Source organism: Carya illinoinensis, chromosome 1 (assembly GCF_018687715.1).
Source record: "Carya illinoinensis cultivar Pawnee chromosome 1, C.illinoinensisPawnee_v1, whole genome shotgun sequence".
NCBI lineage: Eukaryota > Viridiplantae > Streptophyta > Magnoliopsida > Fagales > Juglandaceae > Carya > Carya illinoinensis.
The window spans coordinates 27437879-27459225 of NC_056752.1; the positions used below are offsets into that span (position 1 = coordinate 27437879).

The 21347-nt window shown below is 35.6% G+C and overlaps 1 protein-coding gene across 1 annotated transcript in view; it reads left to right on the plus strand.

Annotated features, from left to right (window-relative positions):
* LOC122279212 (zinc finger BED domain-containing protein RICESLEEPER 2-like) overlaps positions 1-21160 on the plus strand; it is a 31022-nt gene extending 9862 nt beyond the window's left edge. The window contains exons 2-5 of the mRNA XM_043089688.1: positions 18779-18872; positions 18948-20376; positions 20502-21033; positions 21123-21160. Of these exons, the coding sequence (XP_042945622.1) occupies positions 18779-18872; positions 18948-20376; positions 20502-21033; positions 21123-21160 (2093 nt within the window). The remainder of the gene's footprint in view (positions 1-18778; positions 18873-18947; positions 20377-20501; positions 21034-21122) is intronic.
* Positions 21161-21347: the final 187 nt, after the last annotated feature.

Here is a 21347-nt window from a genome sequence, read left to right on the forward strand (position 1 = left end):
ACCTTCAGCCATAACTAATACTTTTTTTTTCTTCGTGATTTAAGAGTTTTTTCAATCTTCAAATCAAAAGGAGTAATTTCAAGATATCTAGCACAGCGCATCCAAAGTAAAAAACACACCTATAAAATAATAAATAAATAAATAAATAAAAGTAACAATAAAATAAAATAAAATAAAATTATAAATTAAAACCAAGATTGCTTAGTATCAATATTGGCAAAAATAAGAAGAAATCAATCCCAGCAATGGTGCCAAAAACTTGATTGGTGCAAAACTGTAATTACATAGTGTTGTAGTTTTATAGTAAAGTGATGAAAAGAGTATCGTCCGCAGGGATTGATGACTTACTATTGAAAAATACCGAAATTAAACTACTCTCGACGTTATTTAGAAAAGTCATTAAGATTTTTGTAATTGTAACTTGAAAAAAAAAAATCAATTTAAAGTCAAAGGAAAAGAAAGCCGTTGTTCAATGATCTAATTGATGATAAAAAGAACTTCTAGGAAATCGATTTCACCTAATCCCTCACTATGCTTTTCTCATCTAACTAATTGAATTTAATTATCTCTATTTGTTAACATCTTCAAACTCATCCAAATGCCTCTTTTGATAGTCAATTAGAAATATTCTTATTCATCATTGTATACAAGAATATGCAAATTAATAAAGCTAGAAAGCATTAAGACCAACGACTTTTAGACATCGGTTCATATAAGTCTTTCTATCTCTATATTTACCTATGCTGAAATATCCAAGTTCTATCCTATAATTCCCTCTTTCGATAGAAAATTACTATATCAAAATCATATAATTAATGGCTAGTTAATTATTAACAATAAGCTTAGAATAAATTAGACAAACATAGAAGACAGTTACTTCAAATTAGCATAGAAAAGCAAACATTATTTGAAACTAGATTACATCGTTTTCCTAAAATAAAGAAAATTTAGTTCATGCTAAAAATTAAATTCAACATCAATGAATTGACCATATTTTTTTCTGAGAGGAATGGAAGAAATGAACACTGAAAAAATACTCCTCGTCCAAGTCGTAGCATCCCTCTTCCAAACCATAAAGAAAAATCTGAATGTGCCATTTTGTCTGTGCGTGCAAGAGCCAAAAAAACATAAATTAAAACTACCTTCCCCATGTTAAGAGAACCCAACATTCCTAGAAAGAAATTAAAATCTCGTCTGTTTCATGCATCCAAATCCTCTCTAGCCATTTCATTTGTAAAGAATCTGCTGCTGCTTCCCGCGTTTGATGCCTTGCCAAGTCAAAACCAAAATAACTCCCAGCTTCTCGCACATCCCTCAGCTTGCCACATCATGCATCTATATCCCAAATCAAAATAAGGGCTCATATTACATGCCGATTCAAAAAATCATAAGAAGAGCCCCACATGAACTTCTTTTATCAAGTCAAACCGCCAAGGTACTTCTCATTACATGCTGCTCCAACTACAAACCACAGCTTACATCCACGTCGAAGACCCATGCAAAGGACTCCATCTTGCGTCTCTTTTGGTGTAGTAGCTCATCTATTCAAATAAAATCTTCATTTAAATGAGAGAGTGTCCCTAGATGATATGCTTTTAAAATTTGGATCTTCATTTTTTTTCAAATTTAAAAATAAATTTAAATGATAAAAATCAATGAAAAAAATTAGACTAAAATTTAAAGTTAAGAAGTAATAAAATATACTAAATTATGCAAGTCATCACTTCTTCAAGTTCTTTATTGAAAAATTCCCCATTACACATGGTTTCAATAAATTGGTGTATTTTGGGTGTCAAATTCTCATTAAAATAAAATAAAAACTAATCACATGCCAATGTTCATAACCATGGTGTGGGCATGAATTTAATAGATCCTTGAACCTTTCCCAGCATTGATAAAAAGTTTCAAAATCTTTTTGAGAAAAATTCATGATCGATCAATCTTTTCAAAGCATTTGTCCTATGTATTGAAAAATTTTTTTTCAAAAATTCCATTTGCATCTCCTACCAAGTTCTTATGGACTGAGATCTAAGTGAGTTCAACCATGTTTTAACTTTATCTTTTAAAAAAAAGGGGAGCAACTTAAGCCTATTGACTTCTTTCGTGGATGTACGATCTAAAAATATAGAACATACTTCCTCAAATTCCTTGATATGTAAATAAGAGTGTGTGCTGTTAAAATTTCTAATAAGAGGACTAGAATGATTTCGAGCCCCACCAGACATATACAAGAGTAAAACAACTCTGTAAAATAAAGAGAATAACCAACTAAAAATAAAAATAAAAAGTTTAGGTATCACCAAAACTATGAAGAGGTTCACAACATTATGTTACCTCAACTCCATCAAACAAAAATGCTTTAATTAACACCAATTGTCCCCAGCAATTGAGCCAAAAACTTGACATTGGTCCAAATATGTTCTTCCAAGTATAGAAGTGCCAAGTTGTATCAAGGATAAATCTAGGATCGTATTCTGTAGGGACAAAAGAGTGTTAACACAACCTTGAAAAATGTCATGTAAATTATTTTTGAACTTTTTATGGTTGCATCCATCGTGCCCTAGCTTGCCATCACCACGTGTGGGGGAATTCGAGCGTCACACGTGGTGATGGCAAGGTGGCAACACTGGCAACAACACACGTGGGTTACACAGAGAGGAGAGAGAGAGAGAGAGAGAGAAACTTTCAAAGGGAGGGAAGGGGGTTGGTAGATGGCGGATGGCGGCCACAACTTGTTGGATTGATAAAGAACAGAGAGTGAAGGAGAGTGTGCGAGAGAGAATCAAACGGGGGGTGTACCATGCAAGGATGTCGGTGAGAGAGGGGGCTGGATGGAACGGAGTAGAAAAAGTGTGGTCGGCGAGCTCATGACGGGTGTGAGGGAAGAAGAAAATGGCAAAGAACGGATTGGGGGTGGTGCGACACAGGTGAAAAAGGGAGGAAGATGAAAGATTTTAGAGTTTTCTCACCCTTACACAAAAACAGCATAGTGCCCATGGTTGAGGGGGTAGGTTTCCTCTTCAGTTGGGCTTCCACATGGGTTGGACCCACTGCCTACACACATAATGAAAGAAAGAAGAAATCCACTTCTAAATTAGTCTTGGGCTTCACATGGGTTGGGCTTCACATGCTCTGCCTATCCATAGCCCTTCTGTGAGCTGACTCACTCCACATGGATGCCCAGCCCAGCCCAGCCACCCAAAAGTGAAGCAGCATTGTGCTCCCCCTCCCAGATTCGAAGTTGTTGACACCTTCTGCACACCTCAACCCTCTCCTCTCCCTCTGCATTGAGATCTAGCTTTCTCTCATTCTCAGATCCCTTCTTTCTTCCTTTTGCAAATTTTCTCCCTCTTAGGGTTTGCACCACCATTGTGATCCACCACTCAGAGGTGTACCTAAAGCTTTCTGACCACCCCCACACTCTCCCCCTCTCAGATTCCCCTTGAAACCCAGCATATATTTCCCTCTCTTAGGGTTGCGTTGACACCAACCACCACAAGTTTCCCTTCCCCATCTTCTATGTCCATTACATATGCCACCCCATTAACCTCCCTACACTGAGTCTCTCGTTTTTCCCAAACCTGCCATTGTCCACCATGCCCCACCACAACCACTACCATGCTCCACCCCTACAGATGCCACTACAGTAAGTCTGTTTGCCACTCACCTCATATCTTATTTTAGTCTGTGTTCAGATTTGGCTAACCACTTTTTCCATTTATGCAGTGACAAGTGCACATGCACACTCACAGTTTCCTCTTGATTCGAGAGGAACATTTTAAGTTAGCGTGCTTGATCATCCAAAATTGCCCTTCCACATTGTAAGGAAAACACTAGGTCATGTACATGCTTGGAATACTGACATTGGAAAACTATGTTTTTACTATAGTCTGGTTGTGATCAGTAAAGTGGCAGAGGTCCTATGGAGCATTAGGATAACATTTGTAGTTGGTGTTGGATTGTTGGCCAAGGGCCAGGTGGAGAGCTGCGAATCGAGTGTCGTTGTGAAAATGTGAAACTATGAAATCGTGTGCTACACTATGATTGTTGTATTATGCTGTACAATGTCATCTAATAATTGCCTGTTGCATAATTGCATTTTATTTATTATCTGCCATTAATTTGTTATTTTTGCTTTGTTTTGTGCTTGTGCTATAAACTTGGAAAGCTGTAGTTTTTGTGTCAAAAGATTAAAAACGTGTTTTGTGGGTTTGGGTGCATCCGGACCTTAAGCCAGGATAGGGCATTATCTGCGTGGAGCTCTTTCGGACACTCGAAAGCATGTAAAACTGAGTAGCGTCCCCTGCATTGTCACCTGGTGACAATGGGCTAGAATGAAATGGTAAAACTCTCATGCTGACTCCATACCCTCTCTGTTGGTAGAGGTAAAAGGATGTCTAGTCACATAGACGCTGAGCATGGAGCTGGACATCACTCATTACAAAGTCACATGCACAGTCATTACCCTTGGTGTGGTTAAGGGAGATAAGGTGTGAGGATGGTCCAAAGGGAAGACCATGATGCATACCTTATATGGATCACGACCCCAAGCCGAGATGGGGCATTATCTCGGTGGAGCTGCTCTAGTCACTCGGGAACGTATAAAACTGAGTGACATCCCTTGGGTTGTCACCGAGCGACAACGGGCTTGTACGATACACTAGCACCCTTGTCCAAACTCCATGGCCTCTCTGCTTGAGACTAGAGGATGTTTGGTCATGTACATGCTTGGCGTTGAGCTAGGCATCACTGATTACGAATTCACATGCATGGTCGTTACCCATGGTGTTGATGATGGGACCTAGAGTGTGCAAATGGTCCTTAGGGGAGACCAAGGTAAATATCTTAATTAAATAAATGGTGGTTTTTCAAAAAAAAAAAAAAAAGTGATTTTGAATGTGTGGCTTTTTCTGTGAATATTGAGAAGGAAATTGGTTTTGTACAATTCTGATAATGTTAAAGATCTCAATTTTTTCCTTTATTGTGAAATGTACATATTGTTTTGTGTTTGTATTTTTCAGTGTTAATCTATAGCTTTACTTTTTGAGATTGTGAAATCTAATTGTGGTGTTCCCACCTGCGATTCCACAGAGTGCAACCATAGACTTTGATACAAAGAATGGATTGGAGGATCAGCTCTGCCAGAGGAGTGAATACTTGGGTACCTTTCCCCTTATGGAGCATTGATTGGTGTTTTACTTTTATTTAGTTGGATGACTATATTAATTTTATGTTAGGGATTGGGAGATTAATGGCTTATGGAAATTTTGCGTGGTGAAGCAGTCTTATATTTTCTAGTATTGTTAGAATTAATTGACTAGCCCTTTTTGTTTTGTGCTGCAAATTAATTGTACACATTTATTGAGCATGTGAGCACACACTATGTTTTCATGTTATGCGAGGGGTGTTTGACACAAGCGGCCAACATCCTGGCATCGTGACTCCTGCCAGATCAAGTGGGGGTTGAGGATGCCACATATAATACTTAAAATTTATCTAAACTAAACCTTAATGTGATGATAATGCATTTATATGCCACTTAGTCAAAACATCATGATCCAACTTCAAAATCACTAGTAAACCGAAGCATGTTTGATGACCAACCCAAGATATTGATTGATTAAATACTTAGCATGGCATGCCATTAATTTCAAATGCCAACATTCATTCTATCTTTCAAGACTTTACTAGGCTTCCAACTTCATATCATAGTATATCAAGATCATATATTAAACATAATCACAAACTTATTCATGCTAACATCAAAGACCTAAACCGAGCATGCTTTTCTTTTACTTCATCATGTTCAAAATTGAATTTAAAATCCTCATGACAACAAGAATTCATGCTTAACATATAAATTGATCGGCCACCAAGAAAATAGTGTTACTTACCAACTTGATGCTTTTGGATACACTCAAGGCTCACTTCCTTCAAGGTGCTTGGATACACTCAAGGCTCACTTCCAACAACTCACCCATAGGTTTATCATATTGTAGTCTGTTAGGGGTTAAGATGATGCTTCCCTTTCTTTTTCTTATGGTCAGCATCTACCTAAGGATGATGATTTTTCTGAATATGTGGAATGTAGGGTGTATGATTTTTTCCTGAAGTTTGAACAAGTTTTATGAGCATAGCTAGGTTATGATTGGATTCCCTATACCTATCAAAACCATTGCCTAAAAATGCTTGTTTCATCTAGCTAGTTTTTCTCTAATGGCTTACTAGGTTTAGAGGTGATCCCTTTTTTGTATAAGGAACAAATGAAAGTGAGAGATACTTGGCTTCTTGATGAAAGAGGTGGAAGAGAGTTGAGAGTAGTGTTGGTGGCTGAGAAGAGTCATTTGGCTTCTTTCATGCTCTATTCAACTTTCCTTCAAAATTTTAGGGTTAAGCAAAGGGTTATGTGTCAATTGATGGCTGAATGCCTTGTAACTTCAATCTTTGCTTGGGAACAAAGGTGATGGAGTGTGAATAGAAGGTAGTTTGTAAGTATGTTCATGATAATACTCGGCTAGATGCTAGGTGCTCTTGTTTTTTCTTTGTAGCTTAGGTCTTCAAGCTATGTCTGATTTTTCCCTCCATGATATTCCATTTAGGCCTATTTTCACTTCAAAAGTTTCATTCAAACTTTACTCAAACCGATGCCTTCATTCAAAAGATGCTCAATGGCATTCAATGGTGCTTTGAGTGAGGTGCACGGGTTTGACATGTTGCTAGGTAATGTGCATGGGTTGGCGCTCCTTCCTTGCTTAAGGTAATGTGCATTGCATCTAATTTGAGAGAGTAAAGGCTTGGTGGCAAATGGGAGGAAGAGAAGTTAAGGGTGCTTTGGCTTCTTCTATCCATCTCTCAATTCTTGTGACCAAATAAAATATGTGGGGGGTCAAATGGAAGTTTAAATGTCTTGGAACACTACTCTCTTGCTTGGGGAAAAAGCCTATGGCCTAGAGATGGGCTGACTTTGCTTGGTTGAATGGTGTAAGGTGATGACGATACTCAGTTGATGTCTAGTATACTATTCCCCTTGTGAATGTGGAAGGGAGTGTCGCTATTGTCCTTATTCTGGGTCTGAGTTTCAATATTTTATTTTGGAGGTGGGGCTATGCTTATTTCATATATTTCATTCAAGTTGAGTTAAGCAACAAATGACGTGTTGAAGGGTATTCGATTGCACTTGATGAGTTGTTTGTTTAAAGTGCACGGCTTTGACATGTCCCCTATGGTTATGACATGTGCTGGTATTTAGTCTTAGCTTAGGTTAGCTAATGCTTAATCTAATTTAAATAGAAAGAGACTTAGTTTCAGAAAATTTTCTCAAAGGGAATTGGTTTGAGGTCAAGTAACCGATACATAGCTTTCATGCTATTTTGTCTTCGTTTTTATCCTATTTTGTCATACCAAATTAAAAGTTGTCTTCTTGAATCCATGGTGGAGGGTGAAACTTGGCAGCCAAGAAGTTTTGGGCACCTCATGGTTCGGTCAAGACATTCTTTAGATTCACTAGGTAGTAGAGATTTTGAGACAAGGGATGATGTGCAAGTTTCCTAAGCTTGATGTCGAAGTTGGACAATTTTGGCCCCAAGTTTGTAGGATGGGCTAGGCTTTGTTTAGGATTTGGGGTTAGTTGTTGGGCTTCACATCGGGCCTTACTTTTTGCCTTACTTTTAGGCCTTTCCTTGGGCCCATTCTAGGCTTTCTCCTTAAGAATTTGATCCTTTAACCTTTCATGCTTAAGCACACTTTCCATCTAGCTATGATCCTCAATATGTTAAGAGTAAATTCTTTCTTGGCCTTTTCCTATTGGTTTCTTCACAAAAGAATAATCACTTAAAGAAATCTTGACTAAAAGATGATGGAGGTCACTTAACCAACTCATGGCTCTAGATATACTTACCTACCAGTCCCTTAACATGGTCAAACTCCCAGTACCATTATGGTTTCTTGGCATGATTTGGCGGGGTGTTACAAATTGTCTGATGATATCTATTGAATATCAAAGCACATATTTAGTAATACTTACAATCTTTCTTCAAACGAAAACCAACTCCAAAAATTTGGACTTGATTCAAATCATAAGACAAGATTTAATAATAACTTCCAATGAACAAATCCCAAACTCTTGTTGAACCAAATTCAACCCCAAAGTTCCGGCTAATTCAATCCATTTGTCGAACTAGAATGCAATGGGAAAGAATAAATTAAAGAGACATGGGCATATTCCGCTTTGGTTGAGGACTGGGCAGATACCATTTTTCTTTAATTATTTAATTTGAAAATACCAATATAGTATAAAGTATAAATAAAAAATATATTATTTGTATGTGACATAGTACTCTTCCTGAATGCCCAAAAAAGAAAGTAGAAAAACGAAAAGAAAACAAAGAAAATAATTTTATTTTAGGATTTCAGGATTTCTTGGGAAACGCAAAGAGGTGACTACAGCATTTTCCAAGGTCGAAACAAAGAGATGGGAATTAAGTACACTGTATTACCTCATAAAATACAAATGGTTTCACCTCTGTATTTCACTCATTGTCCAAACTAAGCTTAAAACTCATCATCTTATAAGCTGGGACGCACGTACGTAAGTCCATTAGAAATGGTTCAAATCATGATGGACTGAGAATTACTAATCATATTATATATATATCTATGTATATATGTATCTATGTAAACATACAGGGTGGAAGACTATAATAGAATGCCGTCACCATTTATTCATTGAGAAATTAAAATAAATGCATTACAAATAGATTAACCTAAGATGCATTACCTCATAAAATTAAATAGTTAACATAATAAATTAAAGACTAATTATAAATTAATACTTAAATAAGAACCTAAAAATAAGAATGACATTTTGTAAAATGAAACTAACATTAGTCCAACAACTATTATTTATTTTTATGAATTATTATGCAAAATAACATGAAGCATTGAAGACATGTGCTATTGGTTTCAATTAATATTATATAGCAATACTAATAATATTTTTAAATCTTTAAAAAAAATATAAAAAACATCATAAGCTGTAATTTGTTCCACAATATTTTAATAAATTAAAATCCTCAATTTAAATTATTTTGAAATTTTCATTCTTATTATTATTTTATTGTAATTAATAATAGATTAATTGAGAAGTTAATTGTATTTTTTATAATGAACTAGAGGACAAAAACGTAAATGTGAAAATCAACCAAAATGTTCTTGTGGCTAAAGGCTATTTTATACCTATACAAATTATTTGAATTTTGAATAAAAACAACAAAAGACACCGTGGGGGGTGAACACCAACATGACAAGATTAACAATGCTCACGTTAGGTGAGCATCGTGAGAGGAAGCATGAAGAAGCATGAAGGTTGTTACCTAGGCGATTAGAATAAAAAAGGAAAGTGATCACCAAGGGAGAGAAAAGGTTGTTGCCCTCACAACAACAACTCACATCCAAGGCAAGCACCGCACCAGCAAAAGTGCACATCACCTTTATTGCTTAGATAACTAACACAAGAGGAGGGTGAATTGAGTTATATTTAAAAATTAATAATTATAAATCAAATGCACAATATAAAATATAAATAAAATATGAAACAACAATAAATATAAAGAGTAAAGGTAAGAGAGAAGCAAATTCAGTATGTTAACGAGATTCGGCCCCACTGCTTAAGTCCTCGCCTCAAGCTACCCCTTGAGGATTCCAGAATTCACTATTCAACCTCCTTCAAGTGAATATAGAAACCTGTTATACCATTGAACAACACCGCTACAAAGGATCTGTGTAGAACACCTTTTACACTTGCAATCACTTTATACGTGGTGATTCAACTATTCCCTATCTAGAACACTTTCTACACGCACAAGGGTTATATACACCCTTTTACTAATAAAAGAGCTAATAATGGATAGGTTATTAGAAAACACTCATCAATGAGTGAAATAAGAACAATGCAACGCAAATTATATTTTTCTCAAAATGAACAAGGGTTAAAGCTTAATGTTTAGAAAAGGGATATTGAAAGTTTTGAATGAATATTGCAAAACTTGCAATGATATGCGTATACTCTTGGTGTTGTAAATTTGAAGCTCTCAAATGATCTATTTATAGGCATATGAGACTTCATATTCAAATTTAAAAAGATTCACATGTCAAAGACAATATCATTTACTTTTTCAAAAAATTCAAATAAAGTTTCTTCTTTTTCAATTGTCAAAGACAACCTCTTTCATTTTTCGAAAAATTCAAATAAAAGTTTCTTCTTTTTCAATTATCAAAGACAACATCATTCACTTTTCAAAAATTTCAAACCTAATACTTTTACTTTTCGCATATGACAAAAGGAGTATTATTTACTTTTCAAATTTTTCAAAAAAAAATCATATACATTTTGCATAAGTCAAAAAGAGTACCAATCACTTTTGAAAATATTCAAATAAAGTATGCACATGTGAAGGATGACAATCAATCATCTTTAATATTTTCAAAATTCAAATTTTTAATCATGTCATACACATGTGAATGATAACAATCAATCATCTTTCAAAATTTTCAAATTTAATTTATAAAATATTCATGCACATGTGGATAATCTATTTTAATGCTTTATGATAAAATATTAATTTTGAGCCTTAATCCTAATTTCAAATTTTTTAAGAGATTTACAATATTACTCTATAAGTTTTAATGTGAATTTATTCCCTTCTTGCTCATGCTTGGTTCCTTGATGTGCTTGACTCTATTGTGTAGACAACTTGAGCTTAGGACTTCTTTATTCTTTGAATTTTTTTGTTATCATCAAAATCTATATGTACATATATAATTACACGAAACTTGAAACCTTGGGTTCAACAACCTTGTTGAAATTGATCGCGCCTCGGGCAAGTAAAGAGTATTGCCACCCAAGACAAGAACCATGAAAAGCAATAAGTACTCGACTGCACGTGAGCATTGCATTAGGAGTGTGAGGTTGGTCCCCTCGGCGGGCATATTGGAAAGGGAAATTGCATCCTTAGGAGAGCAAAAGTGCTCTCATCGAGTGCGTGACAACGATTCATACCTGAGATGAGCCAAAGTGCTTGCTATCTAGGCTAGCTTTGCAGGAGCAAAAGTGCTCTTCACCTCATTGAACTAGTCCCCCTCGAGGTGAGTAAAGAATGCTTATAGTCGGGACAAGTAAATGTGCTCGCACTTCAGGTGAGCACCATGGAAAGTAATCAGCTCTTACCCATAGGCGAGAACCTTTTTTGGACCATAAAGGTTGCCCTCTCAGAGAGTAGGAAGAAAAGGGGAAGTGCTCTCTCCTGGAAGAGGAAAAAAGTACTCGCCTTAGGCGAGCATAATGAAAAGCAAAAATGCTCGCACATTGTTGGGCGAACACAAATTACTAGCCCAAATGAGCACTGTGGAGATCAAAAGTGGTTGCTCCTTAGTGGTAAGCACCCTGAGAGATCCATAGCATGAATCTCTTTCACTGTATGTCTATGTGTGACTGAAAGAAAGATAGATGAAAGTATCAAAGAGAAAGGCCAGTGAAAGTGAAAGAGTGTAGAGAGAGTGAGAAACCAGGGGGGAGAGGGGATTCACATCATTGGATTTGAAGATGATAAGAACATGGGGTGATTCTTACACCAAGTTTTGTGCTCCTCGGCAAGGTGATCTGTAACATCCAAGTCCAATGCCAAGCTATTTTAAATTTCTTTTTTATTTATACATGTAGAAAGTCCGTTTGAGTTTTCAAATATCTTTTTCTTTTAAAAAAAATACAGACTACGGGCCTAAAATCTCTATTTTGGTGGATTATAATTTTCCTTAGATTTGAAATTTAGTTTAAAAATATTTTTATGTGCGGAGATAATTTTTATTTTGAACAAGTTTAATTTATTTTTAAAGTTTTAAATCGAGGCTTAATTTATTTACGTGTCTAACCCATGATTTATTTTTGAAAGATTTTTTTTAACATTTTCAAAAGATTAGATTTACAGAGTCCTATTTCTCTTTAAAAACTCTTAAACACACCCTTACACGTCTCCATGAGTCAGTTTCCTCTTCGTCTTTTAGATCACGTCTTGCACGTCTCTCATACGTGTCTATCCTCCTTTTTTTTCTCATCTAAAGTTTTTCCAATGAACTCTATAAATACACATATTTCTCTCAAAGATGTTGCCGCAGCCTAAGTTTTCATTGAATCAAACCACGTCCTAGCCGTTTGGCAAACCATGATAGCCCACTGCCAGCCCTTTGGCAAACCGTGTACCCCAGTCCAGGCATTGCCTCCACGTTGTTGCCACTACAACTGCTTCAACACAACCACCGTAGCTCCTCCCCAAAACCACCATGCCCAGGCACCGAAAGCCCACGCAAAACGTAGCCACTCTCCCATTCGAAGCAACTCTGTTTTTGGCTTCTCAAAACAGAGCACATACTCGCCCACCGTAAGTAATGCAAACCCACCACCTAGTTAGTCACGGCCCCAACCTACTCAGCCGTTTGGTACCACCTCTGTTTCTGCATTACCGAGCAGCAGTAGTTTCAGAACAGCCCAAGCCACCGTAATCTCATCCACCACGACAACAATTTGCAGCCCTACCCTCCACGACACCTCCAGTTGCACAGAAAATTCTAGCCCAACCGCTACGACTCAGTTACTCACCTCCCCTTGATGCCGCAGCCCAGCCTCCAGCCACTGTACCTCTTACTCTCGGCTCCAACTTCTTCCTTTCAAGGTTATCAGCTTCAAACAACTCACTCTCTCAGCTCGTTTCTCTCTCTCGGCTTATCTCTCTCTTTTTCATCTCTCTCTTTTTCATCTCTCTCTCTCTCTCTCACTGTGCCCCAACTCCGCCGAGCCTCTGCCGCGTTCTCTTCCCTCTAGGTAAGCCTCTGCTGCTACCTCTTCTCTCTACTTTTAAACTCATGGTGATTGGTTAGCTTTTCCTAATTGTTCTACGTAAAGTATGGTAAAATTTTTCTTTGAAATTTATAGTTATGCCCTTGTCGTCACAAATCAGTACAAATGTTTTTTTGTTTTGTTTATACGGGTGTTTTCGTGGGGCATATTTTTTTAAGATGAGCCTTAGTTAGACTACAGAAAATTTTTTATATTATTTTATGTAGTTTTCGACTCACTTTTTATTTATACAAAATGTTTGCTTGACAGAAAATGGTTAAGGTTTTCAAATTGTAGTTGGTATTAAGATCTAAAGAATTTAGAGTTGACAACATAGTCTAAGATATTAAGGATATTTTTTTGAATATAAGATATTATAAGGTTACGAGAGTTTTAGATTTTTTTTTTTTTAAGGAGAAAAAGGTTACTTAGTAGCAAAGTTTTGAAATTCGTTCCGGAGACCATTCCGGTCGAGACACTGGAACGGAATATTTCGGTACCTGTACGTTTCGGTGTACCGTTTCGGGATTAATTATATATTATATATAAATATTTATATGTATATATAAACTAACAATTAATAAAATAAATACATATATATGTAAGTGTGTGATATGTATATGTGTATATATATAGAAGAATTAAAGATTTATAAAATGAATATATATTGAAAAAAATCATAAACTTGAGTTAAGATACAAAAATAAAGGAAAAAAATTAAAGAATAGACAGATTATTAAAAGTAACAATACTTCTAGTGCACGGAAAGAGGTATTTGAATTCTAAAAGTACAATTTTATTATTATTTTTCAACTTATTTACAAGAGAGTTTTTTTTTGGACCGGAATTACTATTCCGGCCAGAATACCGGAATTCCGGCCGGAATTGACCGGAACGGCCGGAATTTGACCGGAACGGCTGGAATTTGACCCGGAATGGAATAGACACCTATCCGGTTCCGGTCACTGTTCCGGCACGAAAAATTTCGGCCAAAACGGAACGGTTTTTAAAACCTTGCTTAGTAGTCCAGGGGTGTAAAAAAAAAGGGTGAATCGATAAATTAAACCGGACCGGACCAATTCATAAATATATTTTAATTTTTTATATTTCATATAATTTATATATATAGTATATAATTATATATAAAATAGTTTTGTACTATATGACAAATTAATAATTGATATAATATTAAATTTTTGAATTTTATATCACTATAGTTTATTATATCAATAGTTATACTAATACTATATGACTATATATTATAAAATACTATATTATATATATATTATAATATACTATATTATATATTATATATATAATATACTAAGGCGATTCTGAGGCAACTTTTGGCCCTTATTTTGTTTATTCCATTTTTTTTTTAACTTACCTTTTTTGGTAGGTTTCACGTATGTTTGCGAGGTTTGGATGCGCGGTGGCCATGGATGTGCCGTTGGATCCACCCTCGGTGGGGTTGTCTTTGGAGGATTAATTACGCTCAAAGAATAACGCGGTAATTGTAGCACAACTTTGAATTATCGATTCCACATGAAGAAAAATTAAAAGAATAGCAGAATGAACAAAGAAACTAAAGAAAAATATTAAATAATTAATGGAGAACAAAAATTAATTTTAAATGCAAATTGAAGTGAAGCAACATTACTAACGGAAGAAATACTCAAATTTGAAAAACATTAGAGCGTTGGGAATCCTTTGCACAAATCCGGTATTTTAAATATTCTTAATTCATTGGATAACTCAATTAGGAACTCAATTTCTAAAATTTCCAATTGGAAGGTATAGATTTATAAACCAAAATTAAATCAAATATAACATTTTGAAAAATCATTTACTACTTTTAAAATACGTAAATTACTATCCCTATTAAGAAAATCCAACGACGACAATATACTCAAGAAGCGATATTGCAGCAAAGAACTAAATCAATATAGATAAATAATTAATCCAAACATAATCAAAGAATTAATCAATTCAATAGAAAAAGCATGACTGAATCTATAAACAGAATAAATTGTATGATTATTCGGGGAAGAAAACATCAACGATGAATTGAGAAGGATAAAACAAAAGAGTTTTAGTAATTGAAAATCAAATACATAAATTAAAAATATCATCTAATGTGTAAGATCATCCCTAGCCCTACTTGAGAATTTATTTACCGATAAATATAATAGAAAACAAAAATCTCCAGAGAAAACTGAAGTGAACGGCAGCCATGGAAGTGATTTTCTCCTCTCTTCAAATCTATCTCTTGTGCCTCTCCTCCTTCTCTATTTTGTGCTAATGATATGCTTATATTGGGTAGGAAAAAAACCTAATCTCTTCATAATTTCCGCATAAAAAAATCACCTAAAGTTTAGGCTCATCTTGACAGCCACGTATGTGCTTCAAGAATTCGAATTTAGAAATCCTTATTAGAGACAAATTTATAGCCCTTTAAGATAGCGTTCTAATGAATCAAGAATAGGATCAATCCAATATGTGATTAAAAAATTTATAACCCTTTAAGATAGAGTACTAAAAGATGTCTAGACTGTCTCTTAGTAAGTTTCAGATTTGGACTTCTTGGAGTTTTCTTTTGTGATTTTTTTTTCTTGAACCAAATTGCTTTCAAATCCCATGAAACTCCTCCTTTGAATTTGACTAGGCTTTGACTTGCTCTTTTATAAACTCTGAAATTAAACATAAAAACTGCTTAGGAGTATCCTAACGTGAATAGAAACTCAATTTAAGAATATACATTAATTCTGATGATTTATATTCATATTTTAGCATTTTAATCCAATAATAAGGTATTTAGAGTGCACTTTCACGCACTCATCACACTCCCCAACTTACTCATTGCTAGTCCCTAGCAATTTTCATGTCCAAAACAATGAAAGAGACCAAAGAAAATTACACATAAAGGTCATCAAGTCACACTTTTCAGATTCACATATCAAAACAATCTAAAGAATCCAATAACCCATCAAGATCAATCCACCTATAGCAATCCATAGAGTGTGTATGTGTTCTCCAAGCCATAACCATCTTACCGCTAACCTTGACACATGCAACATCAACAATGTCTCAAGCAAAAGGTTCAACTCCTCACGAGTATAATAGTGTTTCGTGTAAGCACTCTCTCTGTGGAGTTGACAATGGGTGTACACACTCTCATGAAAAATTAGGCAATTATGTATAAGCAACAAGCAAACATTGATCTTATGATAGGAACACTAACAAATGAGACTTCTACCAGTCTTTCCAACAACTTACTTAGGATCAGAACGGTTAACACAAAAGGTTGTAACATGGTTTGGATTAGGGACTATATAAAAAAAAAAAAAAAAGATGAAAAGGATTCAAAAACTTCCAAATACATACAAAGGGAATTTTATTAAATATCTCAATAGACTACACTTCTTACTTGATGTACTCTCCAACTTTTCAGATCATTCAATAATAATGCTTTTCCTTTTTCTTCCTCTTCTCTCTCTCTCTCTCTCTCTCTCTCTCTCTCTCTCTCTCTCTCTCTCTCTTCAACAATTTGATGGACAAGCACATGCCACTTTGGTATTCTTGCCATTTCTACCAACCTTTTCTTTTTTTTTTTTTCTTTTTTTTCAAAGCTCACTCAGTTGAACACTTTGCAACTTGTAATCTTCTTTTTTTTTTAATTGAAAATGATAAATTAAAAGAAAGAAAATGCAAATTCCACACCTAGTATACACTTGGAAGTAAAAATAGTAGAAAAATTTGTGTATAGGTTATACTCCAATGTGGAGAGGTATGGATGCTATGGGCATATGAAAAGAAAAAGCTACATGTGTTTATTGGTTCAAAGTTGGTTACTAGTGGTCTATGATGGAAAGTAGGGGTGGGCAGATTTTTGAGATTTCCGACTCTGGCCGACCTATGCTCCGACTCCGACTATATCGGAGTCGGAGTTTCGAAAATCCGAGTCAGAAATCGGAGTGGATTTTGCAAGTCGAGCGGAACTCAGAGTCGGAGTCAGAGTCAAACATGGCTCCGAACTTCGATTATTTTTTAATAATTTACACATATGCAAAATGACGTCGTTTTGCATCTGTGTTTAATGTTTATTTTACTTCTTTACTATCTTAAATGACGCTGTTCCAATTAAATAGGAATGACGTCCACATCACTCTCTTCGTCTCTTGCACACACCATCGCTGACTCGCACGCCTAACGGCCCAACCAGCCACCAGGTTTTCATCGTCACACTGCCGTATTCACAGTTCACGCCGCCATCAAGTGGTAAGTTTTGGGATTTAAATTCATGCCTTTTAGTAGAGAATCAAAGATTGTGGATTTATATTCTGTGAATCTGTATAACTATATGGCTATTGATTTTTGATTGTGTAGATTGTATCATGGTGTGAATATGTGTTAAATTTTATCATGGTGTTTGTGGTTGGACAGTGAACGGAATGTGTTTGTGAAAATGTCCCTGAGAAAAACCCAATGATTTTCCGTTCAGAATCACTTCGAACAAGGCTTAAATCACTTCTAAATTCAATCCAGGGTCATTTAGCTTTTGTTTCAGAACTAGTTTCTTAAACAAAAACCAATTTTGACTTGTTTATATTATTCCTCTTAAAATCTGTCTCTCTGTCAACATTACCAAACAAAATATTTATATATGATATACACACACACACACATATTGACACTGAGTGGGTATATACACACACATACCAACTGATATATATACACATAAACCATAATTATGTCCAAAGGAGGCCCAGCATGCAGGTCACGAATCCTATATTGTCTGCCAATAATTTGTTCAATCCTATTGTCTTGTTCACAAAGTCATACATATAATCTATATAATGATCTCCATCATTGGAACAGAAAAGAATAAAAAATAAAAAATAAAAAGGAAGGAAACTGATCATCAGAAATAAATAAATCCTAGTTGTTAGTTTTCTATAGATATGCCTAGCTACATGCATGCATATACAATGAATAATGCAACGTTTGTTTGTTGGGTGAGTTTACAAGCCATTTGCAAAATCAATTGACTTGTATTCAGAGCCTAAAAGTAACCCAGTCCAAATTCAAATATTTGGGGAAGCAACTCAAATATTGGGCTCGCCTCCAAGGCTTATTTTCTGTATGCTCCTGCATGTGAATACATGTACTTTCCCCAATGGGTGCCAAAGAATCAGCTTCTGATGAAAATTATTAACAGAAAAATGTAAAGAAAATTGAAGTCATATTATTTATGAAATGCTTTTGGTTCCCTATTGATTTTGGTCAGGGGCTGGAGCTGTCCAATACTGCTTTACTACCACCAAAATCTTCTCTCTTTTCAGAGGTCCATTTTCATGGTCTACAATTTTGCTATCCCATTGCATTGCATATTTATATATTTATATATCATATAAATAAACTTATATATTTATACATCATATAAATAAACTTTATATAGTTATATATCATATAAATAAACTTATATATTTATACATCATATAAATAAACTTTATATATTTATATATCATATATAACATATATGTATGTGTTAATTAATAGGCCAAACTTTATGTACAATTTATATATTTATATATCATATATAACATATATGTATGTGTTAATTAATAGGCCAAACTTTATATATTGTACATATGCAATCTATACATACACACAAACTCTATGGAAATGACCGTGGCATTTATATATATATATATATATATATATAGTTAATTACTTATTCACAACTATTCAATATTAGTTATTTGCTTAAAGAAACCAACAACTTGGATTTAATTAAGAGCATATACTTACTTGCTCTAATTTTATTTTATTTACAGTATTTACATTTTTTATTTTAGCAACTAACTTCCTGCTTTTAATTTAATTTTTCAGGTTCTTTGATTTCAAATAGTATGGATTCTACTGCTAGTGGAAGTAGAGATTGTGGAGACAAGGCCAGTGCTCCTACACCGACGGAGGACGGCGTGTACTTCCACCCCTAAAGCCCCATCTAGGGCCGCATCTAGACCAGCATCTAGAGCACTACTTCCTATGCATCCAGTCGACTCCCAGTAGATATAGAAGGAGAAGATGAAGATATGTTCAATGAAGAGAATGAGATGGCAGATGTGCCCATTAAGCAAGATCGACCACCACGGCCTTCTAAAAAACGGTCGTGGACATGGGAACACTTCACTAAAATTCTTGGTGATCATGTGAACCCTCAAGCAAGATGTAACCATTGTGGGAAACTTTGTGGTTGCCATTCGAAGAAGCAAGGCACCAGTGTATTGATAGCACATCTTACTGGTTCCCAGCGGTATAAGATTGCAAAGGGATTGGCAGCCACTGGCACTGATCAAACCAAGCTGAGTTACGAAACTCAAATGGCAACTGATGCTGGCGGATCACATGTTAAGAAGCTTATAATCCCTCAATATAGTGAGAAGATGTTGCGAGAATTACTTGCAGAGATGATCATTACTGATGAGATGCCTTTTACCACAGTTGACAAGAAAGGCTTCAACAAATTTGTGTGCTATCTTGAGCCACGTTTTCCCATGCCTTCACGGTATACGGTTATGTATGATTGTTTAAAGAGGCATTTGAAGGAGAAGACGAAAATGAAGGAGATGTTTTCTCGGACTGGCCAGAGAGTGTCATTCACCACTGATACATGGACGTCCATACAAAATGTGGGCTACATGTGTATCACAGCCCACTTTATTGACAGTGAGTGGACACTGCATAAACGCATAATTGGATTTAAAGAGATTATTGATCACAAGGGTGCATCCATTGGTGCAATGATGGATGATTGCATTCAAGACTGGGGAATTAAAAAAGTTCTTTGTATCACAGTTGACAATGCCAATGCCAATGATACTGCAACTGAGTGGTTCAAGAGGAATACAACGGTAAAAGAAGATATCATTCGTGGACACGAGTTTATACATATCCGATGTTGTGCTCATATCATCAACCTCATTGTTTCAGAGGTGTTGAAGGAGGTTGATGATTCAATTACCAAAGTCCGCAACATTGTAAGATATGTGAGGGCCTCCCCCCAAAGGCTTGGCAAGTTTAAGGCGATAGTAGAACAGCTTCAGATTCCATGTTCTGCCATGTTGTGCTTGGACGTTCCGACTCGATGGAACTCCACATATATGATGTTGGTAGTGGCGCAGAAGTATGAAAGAGCGTTCCAGCGAATGGAGGTCGAGGATGGGGATCTAAGGTATGCTTTGATGGAGTCTACTGGGGGGAGAAGGGGACTCGGTGCGCCGGATGCAGTTGATTGGGATCGTGTGAAGTCTTTTGTTGATTTTTTGAAGTTATTTTATGATACAATTATGCGGATATCTGGATCCAAATATTGTACTGCGAACTTGTACTTCGACGAGCTTTTGAGGATTCATGAACACTTGCAACAGAGTTATGCTAATAGTGAGGGATTGTTATTTGCTACGGCTATGAGGATGAATCAAAATGTGAAAAATATTGGGGGGATATTGTGAAGATAAATAGATTATTACTTGTGACTGCAATCCTTGACCCTCGATATAAGTTGAAAATTATACAATTTTTCTTTATTGGCATCCTTGGGGAAGAGAAGGCTGAAGAGTTTATTAGAGAGCTGAGAAAGGATATTGATGACTTATATGGCCAGTACAACAATAATAGTCATCCTACTCCAGCAAGTGGTAGTCGTAGCTCCTCACACTCGACTAGTTCGACATCTTCTGGTGATTACACTGCTTCTGTTGCAGCTATTTCATCACCATTGGTGCAGCGATATCATCAAAGGCGTGCATCGAGGAATATTATGCAGTGTAGATCTAAGGTTGAACGTTATTTGATGGAAGATGTCGAGGCACCTAGTGATGCATTTCAGTTATTAACTTGGTGGAAGGTTCATTCTACCAAGTTTCTTATTCTTTCCCGAATAGCCCGAGATGTGTTGGCTATTCCTATCACTACAGTTGCCTCTGAGTCGGCGTTTAGCACTGGAGGTCGTGTATTGGATGCTTATCGGAGTTCACTATCAGCTTCAACTATGGAGGCCCTCATTTGTACACAGAACTGGCTATGTGAAATGCCCATTGGAGTACATATCATTGATCCCGAGAGCTATAGGCTTGAATCAGGTAAATTTATAGTTTATATGCTTTTAAATGATAATTTAAATATTTGTAATGTTTTAATTATTCAACTTCTAACTTTTATGATTTTGTAGACCTACTCGTGAACCCTAGCATAGTTGCATATGAGTGATAATTGCGGATGAGTTACAAGTTACATGGATGAGTGTTGCTATTCAGGTACTAGATTAGTATTTTTAAATCATTTAAAAAATTATTGACCATTTCATAATTCATACTATATTTTTTTAAAATATTTTCATATGTATTATTTTGCAGATAAAACATTATGAGAACAAATGCCAAATGGTAGTGGCTAC